A 20,429-nucleotide genomic window follows, 5' to 3' on the forward strand; every position below is an offset into this window, starting at 1 on the left:
ATAATAGTGACAACCAGGGCGACTCACAGCCATGTGTGTCCCCCCCCTTAGATTATACAATAATTTTATAATTATACAAGTTATAATTTGGGATATATTGCAAATGATCAGTGGAGATCCTCCATATATTGACTTTCCCCTAGATCAACTCCTTCTTGGTGATCTTCCCTCACCCCTTCTTCAGAGTGACCTCGGGAGCCAATTCTCAGTGGCTGACTTGCCTCTTTGCACTCTGACTGGCTCCCATCAACACACAGAGCAAGAAGGCTTATTCTCATTGGCCAAAAAGCTCCCCTTTCATGCTGATTGCGTGGTTCTAGGATGCTATAGACCAGTGTTTTTCAACCTTTTTTGGGCAAAGGCACACTTGTTTCATGAAAAAAATCACGAGGCACACCACCACGGTGTGCGGAGAGGGAGATGTCAGAACCCCGCTGCTCTCTGTGGGGAATCGGATGAGAGCGGACCGCCTGTCCGCTCTCATCCGATCCCATCCGATATGATCCCCACCCAGGATGGATGGAAAATAGGGTGGACACAGTCCGGCGCCCGCCTAGTGGGCGAAAATTTGACTTTTTTTAAAAAAATTATCTTTTGAATTTTTCAATTTTTCCCACGGCACACTAGGCAACATCTCGCGGCACACTAGTGTGCCGCGGAACAGTGGTTGAAAAACACTGCTATAGACAAGGACTCTGCTACAGAAATAATACGAACAAGTCATTGATCCCCCACGACCCCAGCATTGTTTTGTTGTTTACTTGAATTATCCATGTTTTACAATTTGTAAACTGCTTTGATGCCATGTTGGCAACTAAGGGGTATATCGATTTAATTAATACTAATACAGTGGTTAATTAATTAATTAATACTGATACACTGGCGCAGGGTGGTGCTATGGTCTAAACCACAGAGCCTGGGGCTTGCCGATCAGAAGGTTGTGGTTTGAATTCCCGCGACAGGGTGAGCTCCCGTTGCTCGGTCCCTGCTCCTGCCAACCTAGCTGTTCGAAAGCACGTCAAAGTGCAAGTAAATAGTGCTCTGGTGGGAAGGTAAATGGCGTTTCCGTGCGCTGCTCTGGTTCGTCACAAGCGGCTTGGTCATGCTGGCCACATGACCCGGAAAAACTGTCTGCGGACAAACGTCAGCTCCCTCGGCCAGTAAAATGAGATGAGTGCCGCAACCCCAGAGTCGTCCGCGACTGGACCTAAGAGTCAGGGGGGTCCCTTTATCTTTAATACAGTGGTACCTCGGTTTTCGAATGTAACCCGTTCTGGAAGACTGCCTGACTTCTGAAAAGTTCGAAAACCGAGGCACAAAGGGCAGTCTGCAAATTCAATAGAGAAAATTGAGGAAAACAACATGCAGTGGAAGCCGTTTGACTTCTGAGGCGCATTCAAAAACGGAAGCATTTACTTCTGAGTTTTCGGCGTTCGAAAACTGAAACGTTAGGCTTCCGAAATGTCCAAAAACCGAGGTACCACTGTACTACAGATGTTAAATAACAACCACAACGAAACACTTATTCATGCCCAGAGGCATGTGATTGCTTTGCAACAAATCATTCATTTTTGAACCCCCAGGGAAGAAAAAAACTTGTAAACTACTCACATTGTCATAATCCATGAGTTCTGCTGACTGGCCAAATAGCCTCTGAGCAACCAGCTTCCCTGCAGCAATGGCCGTAGGTGTTAGCTCGGGGCGACCCTACGACAAGACAACGGAATTAGGAGAGGTCCAAAATGTCAATGCGAGACTTGAACCCATGACCTGGACTAAGTTATGTTATCTATCTATCTATCTATCTATCTATCTATCTGTTCAGTTAGAACTCAATTCTGGCAGCTCTTAGCGGGTTCCATTGCCATTATAAGAGAACAAGGGGGGCGTTCATGGTGAGTTCTGGCACCTCTTTGTGTGTGTGTGTGTGTGTGTGTGTGTGTGTGAGAGAGAGAGAGAGAGAGAGAGAGAGATAACAAACAAGACTAACAGAATATTTCCAAAAATCAACAAAAGGGTGGTGGGATACAATTGAGAACGGTCAGGTATAAGGTAAGGAGACCAAAGATATAAAGAAAAACATTGGAAGAAATCTGTACAAAAGAGGCAATATGGCAACACCTCAAGGTAAGTCATAAACAGCAGATCAAAAACTCATATAATCTGTTCGCCTTGTTTGTTATACATTTAATGATAATTAAAAAAAAGGAAGCAAGTCCCAAGTTGCAGTTTGGGATTAATCCCAAGGTTTAGGCAAATGTACGTGTTATCTCTTTTTCCGAACTAACGTTTTGGCTTTCAAGATCGTCTGTCAATGTGATTTGTCAACGTTGCCGTTTCCCTCCCGCCCGCCCCCCGCAAACCGCCTGAAATGCAGCTGCCAATCATTTCTGTGGCAGGAAATACAGATGTTATTTTGGCGTTCCAGAGATCAGAGAAAGAGATAAAACCTGGAGGGTGGGGGAGGAAAGCCTCTGGCATACATTCCTTTAAAAAAAGCACGAGGAACACCCAAGCTAATTACTAAAACATCCCTGCAGACATAAGCGCAGGGTATTTTTTTTCCTCTGTGCGTATGAAAAAACAATGGCTTAAGACGTCCCTGAGTAAACAAGTCGACACAAACGCTCTCTTTGTACCCATGCGTGGGACTATGTTAGATTGTGGGCAATAAAAATTCTAGGACTCGTAAAGGCTTTCTGGGAAATGGTATATAATGAGTTAAAGAAGGCGTTTTAAAAATACTTTTGTTAAAAAACAGGAAGCCTTTCTCTTGGGTATAGTGGGTGAAGAGATACCAAGGGAGGCTAAAAGCCTGTTTATGTATGCAACAACTGCGGCAAGAATTGTTGTTGTTGTTGTTTAGTCGTGTCCGACTCTCCGTGACCCCCTGGACCAGAGCACGCCAGGCACTCCTGTCTTCCACTGCCTCCCACAGTTTGGTCAAACTCATGCTGGTAGCTTCGAGAACACTGTCCAACCACCTCTTCCTCTGTCTTCCCCTTCTCCTTGTGCCCTCAATCTTTCCCAACATCAGGGTCTTTTCCAGGGAGTCTTCTCTTCTCATGAGGTGGCCAAAGTCTTGGAGCCTCAGCTTCAGGATCTGTCCTTCCAGCGAGCACTCAGGGCTGATTTCCTTCAGAATGGATGCGTTTGATCTTCTTGCAGTCCATGGGACTCTCAAGAGTCTCCTCCAGCACCATAATTCAAAAGCATCAATTCTTCGGCCATCAGCCTTCTTTATGGTCCAGCTCTCACTTCCATACATCACTACTGGGGAAACCATAGCTTTAACTATACGGACCTTTGTCGGCAAGGTGATGTCTCTACTTTTTATGATGCTGGTGTTTAAAAATACTTTTGTTAAAAAACCGGAAGCCTTTCTCTTGGGTATAGTGGGTGAAGAGATATCAAAGGAAGAATAAAAGCCTGTTTATGTATGCAACAACTGTGGCAAGAATTATTTTAGCCCAAAAATGGAAACAACAAGAAGTACCAACGAAAGAAGAGTAGCAGATGCAGATGATGGACTTTTCAGAACTGGCGAAGCTGACAAGAAAAATCCCAAACCAGCAAGATCAAGTATTCCAAAAAGACTGGAGTAAATTCATACAATATCTGAAAGATCATTGCAAGCAATTAACACCAGTAGCAGGGTTGTCTGAAGACTTGTAATGAGAAATTTTCTCTCTTTCTATATTTACTTAAATTTTCAAGATATTCTGTAATGAGTGTAATTAGAATTGGAAAACGTATAAATTGCAATGATATAAAAGGTGAATTTTGAAAGCCATGAGGCAGGAGGGAAGGAAGTTGATAGGCTCTAAGAGCCAAGGAGGTATAGTGGATAAAGATGACGTGAATGCAAAATATTAAATGAAAAAGAAATAAAAATTATATTAAAAAATAAAATAAAGAATAAAATAAAATAAATAAAAATTATATGTATCTAGGAATGGTGGTACAGGTCTCAGAAACCAACAAACCACACATAAATTCCACTAGGAGCTCAGCGGAAAATAAATAAAAATTCGAGGACCCAAAGCAATGAATTCAAGTTACAAGAATGGTGATTCCAACTAAACATCAAGAATAATGTTTCTGACAGAAAGAGCTGTTTGATAGGGGAAGAGTCCCCCCTGATAGCTGGTGGACTCTCCTTCTGTGGCGGTTTTTAAGCAGACGTTGGCTGGCCATCCATATCAAGCTGAGATTCCTGGACTAGAGTGTAAATACGTATTTTGAAATGTAAATTAGAAAATTTAATTATATGTACATGTCATTCCCATTGGTGGCCATCATTACATTGTGGGAGCAAATTCTATAGTTTAACTAGGGGCTGTGTGGAGAAGCTACTTCTTTTTTTGTCCATCCCGAATCTTCTGGCATTCGGCTTTTCTGGGTGCCCTCAAGTTCTAGTGTATATTAGAGATGGAGGGGAAACTTTCTCTGCCCCAAAACATTTTGCCTCTCTTGCAAGAATGGTTAGAAGTTGTGAGTTGCTGCCAGCAAGATGCATTTCTTTCAGAGAGAGAGAGAGCAAGTAAGAAATGTTTTTGCAAAAACCGTGTGAACTTAATTGTCAATCAGTTTGATTTCGCAGTCAAATGACTAACACCTTCAGCCTTTTTTTTAAAAAAAAAGCTGTACTCTCTTTTTTTTTTTTGCCTTCCGCGGGCAGCAAAACCTATTTATTTCAGAAGCAGAATTGATATAGGAGAGATAACAAAGCCTTCTTGCCAGCTGTTGCCACATAATGCTTTTCACCTGATAAGCATCAGTAATAATCTCTGATGCAGAGGTGTTCTGCGTGGAGGAAATTACTGTTCTGTGTTGCTGGCATAAACACTCCAAATGAAAATGAAAAGCGAGGCTTTAACACACTGATATAGGCTTGACGACAAATGGGCAGCGGTTATTAATCAAGAACAAAGTAAGTTTTCCTGTCATTGTCAAGGAGTTTATGTAGACGTCTACCTCTGTTATGTCTCCAATTGCATAAATGTGAGGAACAGAAGTGGTTTCTCTTGCATCAACAATGATTTTCCCCGTCGCGGGATTTGTTTTCACTCCAGCCATCTCCAAGTTGAGAGTTTGGGTGTCAGGGGCTCGGCCTGGGAAAGAAAGAGTAAGAGAGTGCATATGGTTGTTGTTGTTTTTTTAGAAAACAATAAAAATTAAAAGAAACATTTTAAAAAGATTTTAGCAGTTTTAATTCTTACCCCCCAAAAAAATCCCCAACAATGTAAGGACATAGGAAGAGCCTTCTAGATTAGTCCAGCATCCTGTTTCAATTGCCGTATTTTTTGCTCTATAAGATGCACCAGACCATAAGACGCACCTAGTTTTTGGAAGAGGAAAACAAGAAAAAAAATATTCTGAATCCCAGAAGCCAGCGAGATCGCTGCACAGCGCAGCGCAGCGATCCCGCTGGCTGTCCTGGTTTCTTGCATGGCTGCGCGCAGCCTCTCCCGGGCAAGGGGAGCCTTCATCCCCCGCCCGGGAGAGGCTAGGCGCGGCTAAGACTCCCCCAAGAGCCCCGCTCCCTTTAAAGAGCCACGTGGAGTGTGTGTGCGGCTCTTGGGGGCTTTTCCCCGAGGACGGAGAAGGGCAGCCCTTCTCCCTCCTCGGGGAAAAGCCCCAGAGAGCTGCAGACACGCTCCACGTGGCTCTTTAAAGGGAGCGCTGAGCAGAGCCTCCCGCCTGCATTCGCTCCATAAGACGTACTTTTTAGGAGGGGAAAAGTGCATCTTTATAGAGCGAAAAATGCAGTATATGCCCGTGGGAAACCTGTAAGCAGAACCTTAGTGCAATAGTACTCTCCCCTCCAGTGGTTCCCATCGACTGGTATTCAGAAGCAGGGGCGCGGGTGGCGCTGTGGTGTAAACCACTGAGCCTCTTGAGCTTGCCAATCGGAAAGTTGGCAGTTCGAATCCCCACGATGGAGTGAGCTCCCGTTGCTCTCTCCCAACTCCTGCCAACCTAGCAGTTCAAAAGCACACCAGTGCAAGTAGATAAATAGGTATCAGAGTTTTCAAGACTCTGTTGGGATCCTGCACCCCCCTGCAGAGGATGCCTTGATCAGCCGTTGCCAACTTACGAATCAACTCCGCCTGCCCACAGACAAATGTCGCCTTCTGCAGAAAGCTCTCCGGATTGTTTTGAGAAAGGTCCGTGCAGTTTTGGGGCAGACACAGACCAATTTAGCCAACTCATTAATTTGTAAAGCAAAGGCCTTGACTGATTTCTACAAGGACAAATCCCAGCTGTTCATTTTTCTCCAACTTTGCGGATTCAATCCTTCCCAAGGGGGCGTGCTGGGGGTAGGGGTGGGGGGAACAGTTTAAAATTTGCCAGCCGGTTCTCTTGTCAGGGATTTTTAATGAGGTCCAAACATCTCCTTGGACTCAAGAGGCTTTTCCTCTTATCACGTGACAGAGATTGGTTCCTGCTCCCCCCTCCACCAGGCCATTGTTAACCTTTTGTTGTTGTTGTTGTTTAGTTGTTTAGTCATGTCCGACTCTTTGTGACCCCCTGGACCAGAGCACGCCAGGCACTCCTGTCTTCCACTGCCTCCCGCAGTTTAGTCAAACTCATGCTGGTAGCTTCGAGAACACTGTCCAACCATCTCGTCCTCAGTCGTCCCCTTCTCCTTGTGCCCTCCATCTTTCCCAACATCAGGGTCTTTTCCAGGGAGTCTTCTCTTCTCGTGAGGTGGCCAAAGTATTGTAGCCTCAGCTTCAGGATATGTCCTTCCAGTGAGCACTCAGGGCTGATTTCCTTCAGAATGGATAGGTTGGATCTTCTTGCACTCCATGGGACTCTCAAGAGTCTCCTCCAGCACCATAATTCAAAAGCATCAATTCTTCGGCGATCAGCCTTCTTTATGGTCCAGCTCTCACTTCCATACATCACTACTGAGAAAACCATAGCTTTAAATACACGGACCTTTGTCGGCAAGGTGATGTCTCTGCTTTTTAAGATGCTGTCTAGGTCTGTCATCGCTTTTCTCCCAAGAAGCAGGCGTCTTTTAATTTTGTGACTGCTGTCACCATCTACAGTGATCATGGAGCCCAAGAAAGTAAAATCCCTCACTGCCTCCATTTCTTCCCCTTCTATTTGCCAGGAGGTGATGGGACCAGTGGCCATGATCTTCAGGTGGACAGATTTTGGCTGAACCTTAAGGAGGAACTGCCTTGAACCCTAAACTAAGATCCACTGGTATTTTGGTTCTATGGGCCTATCCAGATGTTCTTTTTATTGTGCAATCATTATTTTTTTTTGGGGGGGGAGGTTTATTATAACCCCACTTTAAATACTGTTTGTGCCTGCAAAATTTTGGGGCGAACATGCAGCTTTATTTCTAATCTATGCATTTCTCATAGCTTCCTGGTGAAATCCTGTAAAAAAATTATATTGCCTCATTTGATTTTTTTAAACAGAGGTTGGATGGCCATCTGTCAGTGATTCTTTAGCTGTGGTTCCCACACTTCCGGGAATTGGAAATGTTGGCCCTTAGGGTTGTAGGATTCTCTAGCCTCAGTCAGAGGGAACTGGCCATTCTCCAGGCACTTGGCTTGAGATCCTGTTGACCTCCCCGTCTGCGTCTCCTGGCAGGATACAGGCAAGGTCACGATCGGCGATCCTCCTCCAGCGTGAAGGAGAACACACCACTCCCCCTCCTCCCTGCTTCCCCAGGGAGGGGAAAGAGACAGACAGAAATCTATTTACATGTCTTTATTTCTGTCATTGCAGCAGTACAGAGAAACGTGTCTGCACTCTCCAGTCTCCAACAGTAGAGAGACAAACTCCACCCCTGTACTTCCAGTACAGGTCAGATGACACTCTGAGCTAACATCCGGTGCTCAGTACAGTGAAAAGACTGTCCCTTTGTTTCCATGGTACAGTCCCCAACAATCACATCCTGTTTTGCATTCCAGGCACTTGCAGTTCGCTCTCGCATTGCTGCTTTTTCCTGACAAGGGTTCCTTCCAGCCTTATGATTCTGTGTTACAGGTTTCTTTGTTTCCCCCCACTTTTGGCATTATACGTGCAAGTTTCGGTATTCATACACAAGGCATTCTCAGGAAATAGTTTGCCAGTGTTCACAAAATGAGCCAACCATTTCCACTGATTCCTATGGGGAAATTTCTAATGCGTTCCCAACCGCAGAATTTTGACCTCCAAAATGACAACAACAAAAACCCAGAAAAACCTTCTGAAACCTTACAAAAGGCATACAAGAAGGGGAAAAAATGCTCTCTTATTTGTCCAACTCCCTCCATCCTTCCAACCATGGTTTCTGGTGAAATGTCTGTCGAAGCCCAGCAAAACACAAAAAAAGTAAGGCTTGTTTAAAGCTGCTTGTTTGTCTACAGTACTACAAGCAGGCTGTTTGGATATCTGAATCTGCAGTGTGTGTGTGTGTGTGTGTGTGTAGCAAGATTTGGGTCCTAATTCCTCATGTTTGGATAAGTGAATTTTTGTATTTGGATAGCGGGACCCACATATATAGTGCAAGAGCGTTCCTCCAGGCGGCAACAGTGTAACCAAAGAGCAAACAATGTAACAGAACAATGTGTGAACAGTCCAGTATAAATCCACAACTGCTGCACTATTATTGCGTCAACCAACTGTCCACAGTCACATCATGTGTTTAGAGCGCTATGATACCGCTTTAGACAGTCATGGCTTCCCCCAAAGAATTCTGGGAGCTATGGTCCATCAAGGATGCTCAGAGTTGTTGTTCACCTCACAGAGCTACAGTTCCCAGAATGGTCTAACAGCCAACCACTCTTCACAGGGAACTCTGGGAATCCTAGCTCTGTGAGGAGCAACCTCCCACCTACACTTTGGCCCTGTTTGCTGAGGGACTGGTAGGAACTGTAGTTCAGAAGCATCTGGAGGGACCAGCCCTGGTCTAGGATCTCGGATGGGGTAGGCCATATTGGACCTGGTGTTGGATCAACCCACTTGACTTTTGTCAGGCAGATTCCTGCATTCCTAAGTACCCCTTACAACTTGGTGCGTTCAGTGTGCCACCTTCACCTCCTGCTCTCAAGGGTCTAAGCATCTGAAGAAAGCCAGCGTTAGGCTCTGAACGCCAGTGCCTGGAATTGCCAGGAGGAAAAGCGCGGCTGTTGCGCTCAGGACTTGTATTCCTATTGGGGCATCTAGTTGGCCACTATGACTTTTAGAAGACATCCGAAGGCATCCCTGTTTAGGGAAACTTTTTATATTTGATGAATTATTGTATTTTAATATTTTGCTGGAAGCCACCCAGAGTGGCTGGGGAAACCCAGCCAGATGAACAGGGTATAAATAATAAATTTTATTATTCTTATTCTTATTACTACTACTACTATTATTACTACTATTACTATGAGAACAGGGTGCTGGGCTACAGGGGCCAATGGCCAAATCCAGTAGGGCCTCTTTTTACATCAGTGTTTCCCAAACTTGGGTCTCCAGCTGTTTTTGGACTACAACTCCCATCATCCCTAGCTAGCAGGGCCAGCGGTCAGGGATGATGGGAATGGAAGTCTAGAAACAGCTGGAGATTAAGAACACATTGGGGGGGGGGGCTTCAAAATTTGGAAGTGGAGCTAGCTAAGCCGCTAGACGCAACTAAAGCATTTCCCCAAACCAAAATACTTTCGCCCATTTGATCTTAATGGAGGGTATTGAATAGATCCTTCGGCTTGGAAACCAGAGCTGGACATGGCTTCCAGCCAATAAAATTTCAACGTTAGGTTTTAACATTTTCGTCGCTGCTTTTAGGATTCCGCATGGGACACACGTGGGAAAGAGGATGAGGTTTCGCTTTGGGTCGGCCAAATTCATTTCATTTTCTTCCTTTTCGTTCTTAATGCCCAGATATTCAGATGTCGGGAGATTGGAACCGAGAGAAATTAAACATTGCCCTGCTGATTTGATCATCTCAGCTGTTGTTTCTGTTACAGCATATAAAAAAAATCTGTCTGTTTTAGGGAGGGGGGAGATATTCAGTTCAGTTCCCCTTTAAATGCACACTTATCTAATCTGTACTTTCTGTAACAATTTGCACACTGGAAGAAGACAGTGATCCTTCGAAATCTGCACTTCTCTGAATTTTGCAACGCTATCCTCCCTTCGGCTAACCTGTACAAATACTGAAACATTAGAGGAAACTGTGCATCGAAATGGGTATATATTTGTGAAAGTAGCATGCACAAATGCATTGTATGTGGAGAAACTGCTATGCAAAAAATATATATGTGAATTTGGAAAAATCGGATACAAAAATGTGCAGAGCAGGAGAAATTCACACTAAAATGCTGGTGAATTTTCATGAGGACTTAAAAAAAAAATGCAGACTGATGTGGAAAACTCAACTCAAGATTGGAAAAATGAGAAACTGAGAGAAACCTAAACTGACTGTACAGTGGTACCTCGGGTTACATACGCTTCAGGTTACAGACTCTGCTAACCCAGAAATAGTACCTCAGGTTAAGAACTTTGCTTCAGGATGAGAACAGATATTGTGCTCTGGCAGCGCGGCAGCAGCAGGAGGCCCCATTAGCTAAAGTGGTGCTTCAGGTTAAGAACAGTTTCAGGTTAAGTACGGACCTCCGGAACGAATTAAGTACCTAACCCGAGGTACCACTGTATCTCCCACCCCTAGTTGTGGTTGCAAGGTGGTGCATTGAAACGAAAGCTTTAATTCGCCCACTTCCCAGGTCTGACAGAAAATGGTGGAAATCAAAATGGGCAGATTCGCCCCTTCCCAATGTCTCGGCAGGTTGTTGGGATGAGAAATTTGTGTGGCTGTTTCTCTCTCTCTCTCTCTCCTTCTCCGCCCTCCCACTTCTCTCTGTTTGTTTTTTTCTCTCTCTTAAAAGTTAGCATATTGCGTGCTAACTTGTTCCTCTAAGCTCTGCCTGAGCCGGAAAACGGGGAAACTGGAAAAGCCCCCATTAAGCTGCCGGCTTGCAGGCCTCCCCAGACGTTTTATTCTCAGCGCACAAAAGAAGTACAACAGGAGGAAGTTGTTTCACATCCGAGCCCGAGATAAGGTCTCGGTTGTGTTTTCTTTAAAAGTATTGTCGTTGTTATTATTTTTGGTGCCTGATAGCATCGGAGCTCAGGGACCAGAGGACCAAGAGAGGGACGGCAGGGATCCGGCGTCCCACAGGGAAGGCTGAAGGAAGGCAGACAGATAGCTAGAGTGCCGACAGCTCCACTCGCCGATCCCAGAGGAAGTGTCAGTTTCGCCAGCTGAAATGAATCTGCTGGAGCCGTCCCAACCTCCCCGTCTCAGAGCCGTTCAGATTCAGCATTGTTTGGATTGGAAGAGCGGGGAGCAACCTGGCTTTTCAGGCAGGCGGATAATACAGTGAATCATATGTTTATTTATAATCAGATCTCCCATGCAGGGGCCGGGCTTCCCTTTTGTTTAATAATTTCCCTCCCTCCACATCAAAGGCCCTTAAGTGTTTTCCTCCGCTCAGCCCTTGTTTTCAGAACGCAAACACATTTCCCATCCGGGCTTTGGAGGAGACTCTCAAGTTCACATCAAACGTTGGAACGGTGTTCCCTCTCCCAGCGAAGGGAGGGAGGGAGGGAGAGAATGCCTTTATTCTGTTTCCCCAATATAAGCCTCTTAAAAGGCTTAAAAATAAAATGGAAAAGTCAGATGGAAAATTTCTGATCTAGGTTTCTGTTTCTGGATCTTGACCCCACCCTGGCCTGGCGTGGCGATCTTGTGACTGAGCTGGCCGTTGCATGGAATGGTTCCTCTTCCTCACCTTGCAAGGTTAACTTGGGGGTCATAAAAAGAGGTTGCTGGATCAGGCCATTGGCTTATCTGCTCCCGCATCCAGCAATCTTAAAGGTAATAATAATAATAATAATAATAATAATAATAATAATAATAATAATAATTTATTATTTATACCTCGCCCATCTGGCTGGGCTTCCCCAGCCACTCTGGGCGGCTTCCAACAAAATATTAAAATTCAGTAATCCATCAAATATTAAAAACTTCCCTAAACAGGGCTGCCTTCAGATGTCTTCTAAAAGTCTGGTAGTTAATGCCCGATGGAATTAATCTGCAGAACTCACTCTTTCAAGAGGCAGTGATTGCCTCCAAGTTTAGATGGCTGTGGAAGAGGATTGGGCAAATTCATGGCAAAGAGGAATATTGATGACTGCTAGCCAAGACGGCTAAGCCCTGTCTTCGCGGTTGGAGGCAGCAATGCGTCTTATTAAAAAAGGTCAAGGATCCCTGGAAGGTTAAGTCCAGCCAAAGGTGACTATGGGGTTGCGGCGCTTATCTCGCTTTCAGGCCAAGGGAGCCAGCATTTGTCCACAGGCAGCTTTCTGGGTCATGTGGCCTGCATGACTTAACCACTTCTGGCGCAACTGGACACCATGACGGAAGCCAGAGCGCACAGAAATGCCGTTTACCTTCCCTCTGGAGTGGTCCCTATTTATCTACTTGCACTTTGACGTGCTTTCGAACTGCTAGGTTGGCAGGAGCTGGGACAGAGCAACGGGAGCTCACCCCATTGCGCGGATTCGAACCCCCGACCTTCTGATCAGCAAGCCAAAGAGGCTCAGTGGTTTAGACCACAGCAACACCCGCATCTTGAGTTAATAAACCATGATATCAACAAAGCTGGAAGCCGAAGTGATATGGAAATGCAATCCATATTGGAAAATTGCCGCCTCCTTACATCCCAACCTATGTAACCCTACAGGAACTCAATGCACCTCTTGCCGGCAACCTAGGTGTTGTTTTTTCATAGGCACAGGACCACGTAGGCAGCCTTGGCCCCTGTCCCTGTGGCTCTTGGGAGCTCCACCTTTTCCAAGCAAGTATGCTAAACATCCCGACAATTGCGCTCCGTGGCCACTTTCCCTTCCGTAGTGGCAGTTCCAAACACGGCTGAACGTTACGCCAAGTACACCTGGAGTCTTCTTCGACATATGGCTCCTAAATCAAGCGTTGGGCTTGGCGCCATTCCAGGCATTTGAGGCAAATCAGATAAGCCGCTCGGGGAAGAGCGCAGAGGGGAAACACCCTCAGATATGCAGAACGAACCTTTCCTTAACTTTTCCTGATATGCATCACAACTGTCAGGCGACATCCCTTGACAAGGCAGATGGAAAGATACCTTTCGATCCGGCTTTGTTATTTTTCCCCTCCCCGGAATCTCCTCCCCACTCTCACCTACAAACAGGTAGCAATAGCTCAGCTGGTTAAGAGCATGGTGCTGGGAATGCCAGGAGTGGCAAATCTGATCCCCTTATGGGAAAGTTGCATAGTCCTGCATTGCGACTGTGAATGTGCAAAGCGTGATTTAGCGCTTCTGCGCATGCGCGTCCGCTGAAACCCGGAAGTAACCCATTCCTGTACTTCCGGGTTTTGGCGGGTCCGTAACCCGAAAAAACACAACCTGAAGCGTCTGTAACCCAAGGTATGACTATATATGAATGTGCCAACCAAAACAACAAATCTCCCCATAAGCATAGCATAGTAAGAGCCATTTGACAGTGGAACAGACTCCCACAAGAAGTGCCAAACTCATCCTTCCTTGGACGCTTTTAAGCAGAGGTTGGATGGACATCTGTCGTGTTTTAAACAAGCTGAGATTCCTTTATTGCAGAGGGTTGGACTAGATGATCCTTGGGGTCCCTTCCGACTCTACAATTCTATGATTTTGTCTCAGGAAAAAGGCAAGTCTGCAATAGTTCTCCCTGACATCTATGCAGGAAGATTTATTTGTAATAGTGCATCTAGTCATGTAAACGAGCACCTGCAGTTTGAAGAGCTACAATAATAATAATAATAATAATAATAATAATAATAATAATAATAATAATTTATTTGTATCCCGCCCATCTGGTTGGGTTTCCCCAGCCACTCTGGGCGGCTTCCATAGAAACCAAAAATACACTAAAATATCACACGTTAAAAACTTCCCTGAACAGGGCTGCCTTAAGATGTCTTCTAAATGTCAGGTAGTTATTTATCGCTTTGACATCTGATGGGAGGGCGTTCCACAGGGCAAGTGCCACTACCAAGAAGGCCCTCTGCCTGGTTCCCTGTAGCTTTGCTTCTCGCAATGAGGGAACCGCCAGAAGGCCCTCGGCGCTGGACCTCAGCGTCCGGGCAGAACAATGGGGGTGGAGACGCTCCTTCAGGTATACTGGGCCGAGGCCGTTTAGGGCTTTAAAGGTCAACACCAACACTTTGAATTGTGCTCGGAAACGTACAAGTCAGAAACAAGTTGATACCTATGGTAAGAACTAAGCCTTGCCACCCGGATAAAGTAAACAGTAAGCTTGGAACAACCTCTTTGCCTAGTCAGCTGGAGCGAGTGCGAATCACAGCCAAGTAATCAAGAGCCCAATTACAGTTGATAGATTTTAGATAACAGAAGAAAGGTACAGGGGCAGGTGAGTGAAGATGTGATAACACTGGTGGACTTTGTGACAAGGCCCCTCACAGAGACACCTTTCAGAGAAAGAATGTAATCGTGCAAGAAGGTATGTTTTGCACACATAAGTCAATCCACGGTTGTGTGCAAAACAAGGCTATATGCAAGTCTCCACAAGGGCTTTTCTCTTGCTGTAGTAGCTTAAAATGTGTCAGCTATGAAATAATTGTGCATCTTATCTCCCTGCTTATTTAACTTATATGCAGAATTCATCATGCGAAAGGCTGGACTGGATGAATCCCAAGCCAGAATTAAGTTTGCCAGAAGAAATATCAACAACCTCAGATATGCAGATGACACAACCTTGATGGCAGAAAGTGAGGAGGGATTAAAGAACCTTTTATTGAGGGTGAAAGAGGAGAGCGCAAAATATGGTCTGAAGCTCAACATCAAAAAAACTAAGATCATGGCCACTGGTCCCATCACCTCCTGACAAATAGAAGGGAAATAAATGGAGGCAGTGAGAGATTTTACTTTCTTGCGCTCCATGATCACTGCAGAGGGTGACAGCAGCCATGAAATTAAACGATGCCTGCTTCTTGGGAGAAAAGCGATGACAAACCTAGACAGCATCTTAAAAAGCAGAGACATCACCTTGCCAACAAAGGTCTGTATAGTTAAAGCTATGGTTTTCCCAGTAGTGATGTATGGAAGTGAGAGCTGGACCATAAAGAAGGCTGATTGCCGAAGAATTGATGCTTTTGAATTATGGTGCTGGAGGAGACTCTTGAGAGTCCCATGGAGTGCAAGAAAATCAAACCTATCCATTCTGATGGAAATCAGCCCTGAGTGCTCACTAGTAGGACAGATCCTAAAGCTGAGGCTCCAATACTTTGGCCACCTCATGAGAAGAGAAGACTCCCTGGAAAAGACCCTGATGTTGGGAAAGATGGAGGGCACATGGAGAAGGGGATGACAGAGGACGAGATGGTTGGACAGTGTTCTTGAAGCTACCAACATGAGTCTGACCAAACTGCGGGAGGCAGTGGAAGACAGGAGTGCCTGGCGTGCTCTGGTCCAGGGGGTCACGAAGAGTCGGACACGACTGAACAACTAAACAACAACAACAGTAGATAGAAAAAAGAGTCACATATCTCAGTGGTAGAGCATGCATTCTGCAGGCGAACAATCCCAGCTTCAGTCTCTGGAATCGCCAGGGAAGGCCTGGGAATGGCTGCCTGCCTGAAATCTCAGAGAGCTACTGCTAGTTGAGGTTAACAATTGGGTGATCCAATCATCTAACTCAAAATAAGGCAGCTTCTTGGTAGAGGAAGGGCTGCAGCGCAGTGTCAAAGCATGTAGAAAGTTGCCCTTCGTTGCATGACAGATAGCACAATTTCTGCTAGGGCAATTGTTGCATTGGGTTCCTCTGCAGCGCAATATTAAATCTCACCCTTGTGCTAGCAGACAGAGAAGATTGGATGCAACCCTCCGTATATAGAACATTGTTCGGAACTGAGAGGTGTTTGCGATCACTCTTGCATGCCTATCTCTTCCCATGTGCTTCCCTTCCGCCAAAATTTCCTGTGCTGCATTTAAAAAAAAAAAAAAAAAACCACGAGAGGGAACAAAAGGAAAAGGAGTGCCAGAGGTATTTCAAAACACCGTTTCTTTTTACCTACTGCCCACATCACCGTGTCAAATTCGTCCGACTTTTCTTTGCCAGAATCGAGGTATTTCCACGTCACGCGCAGCCGGCCGTTCTCCGCCTTCTTCACTTTCGTTGGGCTACATTTCTTCAGGAATCTCGTCCCGTGGCCTTCCATGTGATCTGCCACAAGAGTAGCCATTTGCTACAAAGGTGATGATAAAAAAGAACAAGCAAACTGCATTTTTATATATATATATCATTTACTTACTACAGGGCATGTGGCCTGAAGGATGCTGCCAGAAGGCAATGTGGTCCTCAGTCGGAAAAGAGGTTTCCATTCCTATGGTATATAATAAGCAACTACTGCCTGACAACAGAAATTAATAGTGCTATTGGCTGGCAGTGGGAATGGCTAAATCTATCAATTTTGGTTTCTCTCAGTTTCTCAATTCCCCAATCTTAAATTTAGTTATCAGTTTGCTTTTTCTAAAGCCCTCATGAAAATTCATCAGCATATTATTATTATTATTATTAAAATTTGTCTACCACCCTTAATCTGAAGATCACAGGGCGGTTCACAAAATAAAGATACAAAACAAGAACACAAAATACACAGTACAAACAAGAACAAAAGTAACAACAAACCAATAAACCCCTTCCCATGAGCATATTTAAGGAGACATAGAATGTTAATCAGCCAAAGGCCTGGTGAAAAAGAAACATTTTCGGCTAGTGCCTAAAGATATACAACAAAGACACCAGGCGAGTCTTCCTGGGGGGAAAGCATTCCACAAATGCGATTCCCGTGCAATTTTCTCCCAATATGCATTTTCACAAAGCAATTTCTCCTGACGTAGTGCATTTTTGCACGTTACCTTCATAACATATGCATATCTATGCACAAGTTATCCCAATATAATGCACACATTGCTTGGCTGGAGAACTGCGCTGCAAAATTCAGAGAAGTGTGAATTTCAAAAGATGGAAGCGTTTCGATTCGCGAGTTGTTTTAGAGTGTGCAAATCTGGAAGCTTCACTTTTAAATAGGAAGTGAATTGAGTTTGTCCCCACAACCCAGTGTAGACGAGGGATTAGCAGAAAGCCGGTTCCCGGTGCCCAAACCGTGCCTGGGCACCCAAAGGAACCAGGTTGTTTGGACCCCATACTTCATACCTAACCCTGAGAACACAAAGGGTTTTACCCCCCTCCCCACGGCACCTGTCAGATCCCTCGTCAATATAGACGACTCGTTAAGGTATCCTGGAGGGCTCGTTTTACAGATGGAAAAGATGCCTTTGCAGAAGACATCTCCAAATGTTTGAACCAATGCCATGCTGCTGTCAGGCTCTAAGCGCTCCTACTGACAACTTTGTTCAAAAAAGATGCCACAGCTGTTGATGGCGATAAGTCAAAACTGTCATCCGTCAAAGGATGAGTCTGGTAGTCGTGTAAAGGAAATATCACAAAACGGCCACACAGGAGAATTTAAGTGCTGGTGTTTGGCTTTTTAAAAATAAATTTAAAAAAAATACATTTTACACTCATGCTATCAGTTGCAACTGACCAAAAAAAAAGTGGAGGGCAAGATGTTTGTTCTCTTCTGAAACTTGACACTCCTGTGTTTCCCTTTCAGCCTGTGCTAACTTGAGCCCCCGCGCCTATTTCGTCTCAGAAGGGACCCGACCCCTCACCTGGGGGGGGGGGGAGTCTGCTGGGGGCCCTTGAGAAAGATTGCTGCCTAAGGATGGTGATCTGTCCGGAATGACAGGATTGGGCTTGATGAACTGTGAACAGGGACACGGGTGGAGCTGTGGTCTAAACCACAGAGCCTCTTGGGCTTGCCGATTGGAAGGTCGGCGGTTTGAATCCCCGCAACGGAGTGAGCTCCTGTTGCTCGATCCCAGCTCCTGCCACCCTAGCAATTTGAAAGCACACCAGTGCAAGTAGATAAATAGGTACCGCTGCGGTGGGAAGGTAAACGGCATTTCCGTGCGCTCTGGTTTCCGTCACGGTTTTCCGTTGCGCCAGAAGCAGTTTAATCATGCTGGCCACATGACCTGGAAAGCTGTCTGTGGAAAAACACTGGCTCTCTTGGCCTTAAAGTGAGATGAGCACCGCAACCCCATAGTCACCTTTGACTGGACTTAGCTGTCCAGGGGCCCTTGACCTTTTTAGCTTTACGTGAGCAGGAGACCTCGTCTGATATCTGATGGCCAAGCCCCACACCGTGCAGACTCAGGCAGAAAGCAGCAAAGGAGCTTGGAAACCACCTGCCAGCAAAACCTAGAAGCCAGAGTCGGGCGCCCGAAAAACAGCAAACAACTTACCTGGTCAAATCCTCGGAGTGGGATGCTCCTCATCATAACTGTCGCGTTCAGTCCGAGGCCAGTGAGAAAGCCAGCACATTCGAGGGAAACATCTGGAGGGTTGCGGCTCAAGGGAAACAGCTCAAGTATTTTGAGAGGGCAAATGGACAAGAACTGCAACAGCAAGACGTAAGGCAGCCATGTTTTACCTTTTGGTCCAACCCAGTGCGATGCTTCTCAAGCACCTATTATCCAGCTGGTTGTTGGGGGGTCTGAGAACCGCAGGGCAAAGCACCAAGCACAGGGCTGGTGAAGCTTCTTTCTGTGAAGCAGAGGTGGCCGTGGTGTATGTACTCATAATAATACTTTTATTATTTATACCTTACCCATTTGGCTGGGTTTTCCCAGACACTCTGGGCAGCTTCCAACACATAATAAAACATCAAACATTGAAAATTTCCCTAAACAGGGCTGCCTTCAGATGTCTTCTAAAAGTCAGATAGTTGTTTATTTCCTTGACATTTGGTGGGAGGGCGTTCCACAGGGAGGATGCCACCGCCAAGAAGGCCCTCTGCCTGGTTCCCTGAAACTTCACTTCTTGCAGTGAGGGAACCTCCAGAAGGCCCTTGGGGCTGGACCTCAGTGTCTGGGCTGAACGATGGGGGTGGAGACACTCCTTCAGGTATACTGGGCCAAGGCCGTTTAGGGCTTTAAAAGTCAGCACCAACACTTTGAATTGTGCTTGAAAACATAATGGAAGCCAGTGTAGATCCTTTAGGACCAGGGTTATATGGTCCCAGTGTCCACTCCCAGTCACTAGTCTCAGTTGCACAGTTAACTCATCAGGGTTGAACTCACCACCCAACAGCCGATGGGGACTGGGGCTATGAAAGTAATGAACATTATGTTTCAGTGTCCCTAATCCTGGAGGAACCCCAGGAAAAACTTTAGCCTCCATGGATTTAAAATGTTGGGTATAGTAGACCTGATTTGTTGTCTATAGTTCAACAACTCCAAAGTTTGAGAGTTAGTAGCACAAATGTTGTAAAGGTGTGGTGATCTGCCGTGGAACAAACTCAATGAATAAGATAAAAGTGGTTAACCAGACCATGGTTGCTGGTTGCTAAGGGGCTCCCATGACAATTAAACCATGGATTTATTTTAACCATGGATTTCAACACTTGAGACTATTGAACCTTCACAGGAAATGTAAATCGGTCACGTGATATAATAAATCGTTACAACGTTTACAAAAGATACAGCTGGCTCCAACAACCAACCTGTTCAATGCGAAGAAGGGGAAGAAAAGAGAAGAGGAATGAGATGGGGAATATTGCTGTAGACAAAACAAATTATTTTCTGGAGCACAGTGTGGCACGATAATAGGTAAATTGCACAGAAAGACGCGGTCCTTGACATGTGTCAGGTTTCACAGGTGGACAGGGATAGAGAAAAAACAGCTTTTCAAAAACAAAATATACACAGGAGCTTAACTGGAGTGCCCATTTTGAAAAGTTAAAACAGCTAGAAATTACATGATGCTCCCAAGGCACCTCCAGTGATTGAAAAACATTTAGGCTGCAAGCCCAAAAGAGCACTTCATGAGAAGTAAGCTGCATGGAACACAGTGGGACTAGCTTCTGAGTAAATATGCACAGAATTGCACAGCCAGGCTGCAATCCTAAGCACGCCTACAGCCCCTTCAGACTGGCGAAGATTTTTGTTGTTGTATTTTGCAATAGGCCATCAACAGCACTGACGTTCTATGTGAGAAAGTAATTCGAACGAGATTTCTCAGCAATGTGGGTTCAGAAGAAATCCCAGAAAGCAAACGCCCAGCTGAGCATTGGGAGGATCCACTTCCTTCTGTGTGAGACAAGGGTTAAGATCTACCTCAACATTAACCCTTGCTAAGATGTCACCTGATCAGGGCTGGATTAAGGTATGACGAGGCCCTAAGCTGCTGAAGGTAATGGGGCCCTTTATATGTCCAGCTGTCCTTTGTCAACAACAAATTACCGCTGTTTTTTTGTGTTGAATATATGCTAT

At 45.3% G+C, this 20,429-nt stretch overlaps 1 protein-coding gene across 1 annotated transcript in view; it reads right to left on the reverse strand.

Annotated features, from left to right (window-relative positions):
* Positions 1-20,429, reverse strand: part of TXNRD2 (thioredoxin reductase 2) — a 65,357-nt gene that overhangs the window by 17,968 nt on the left and 26,960 nt on the right. The window contains exons 9-13 of the mRNA XM_082203302.1: positions 19,641-19,660; positions 18,402-18,493; positions 16,102-16,276; positions 4,978-5,114; positions 1,612-1,707 (exon numbers count right to left, since the gene is read on the reverse strand). Of these exons, the coding sequence (XP_082059428.1) occupies positions 1,612-1,707; positions 4,978-5,114; positions 16,102-16,276; positions 18,402-18,493; positions 19,641-19,660 (520 nt within the window). The remainder of the gene's footprint in view (positions 1-1,611; positions 1,708-4,977; positions 5,115-16,101; positions 16,277-18,401; positions 18,494-19,640; positions 19,661-20,429) is intronic.

The sequence above is a fragment of the Podarcis vaucheri genome (genome assembly GCF_965113315.1).
Source record: "Podarcis vaucheri genome assembly, chromosome: 16".
In the NCBI taxonomy this organism is placed as follows: domain Eukaryota; kingdom Metazoa; phylum Chordata; class Lepidosauria; order Squamata; family Lacertidae; genus Podarcis; species Podarcis vaucheri.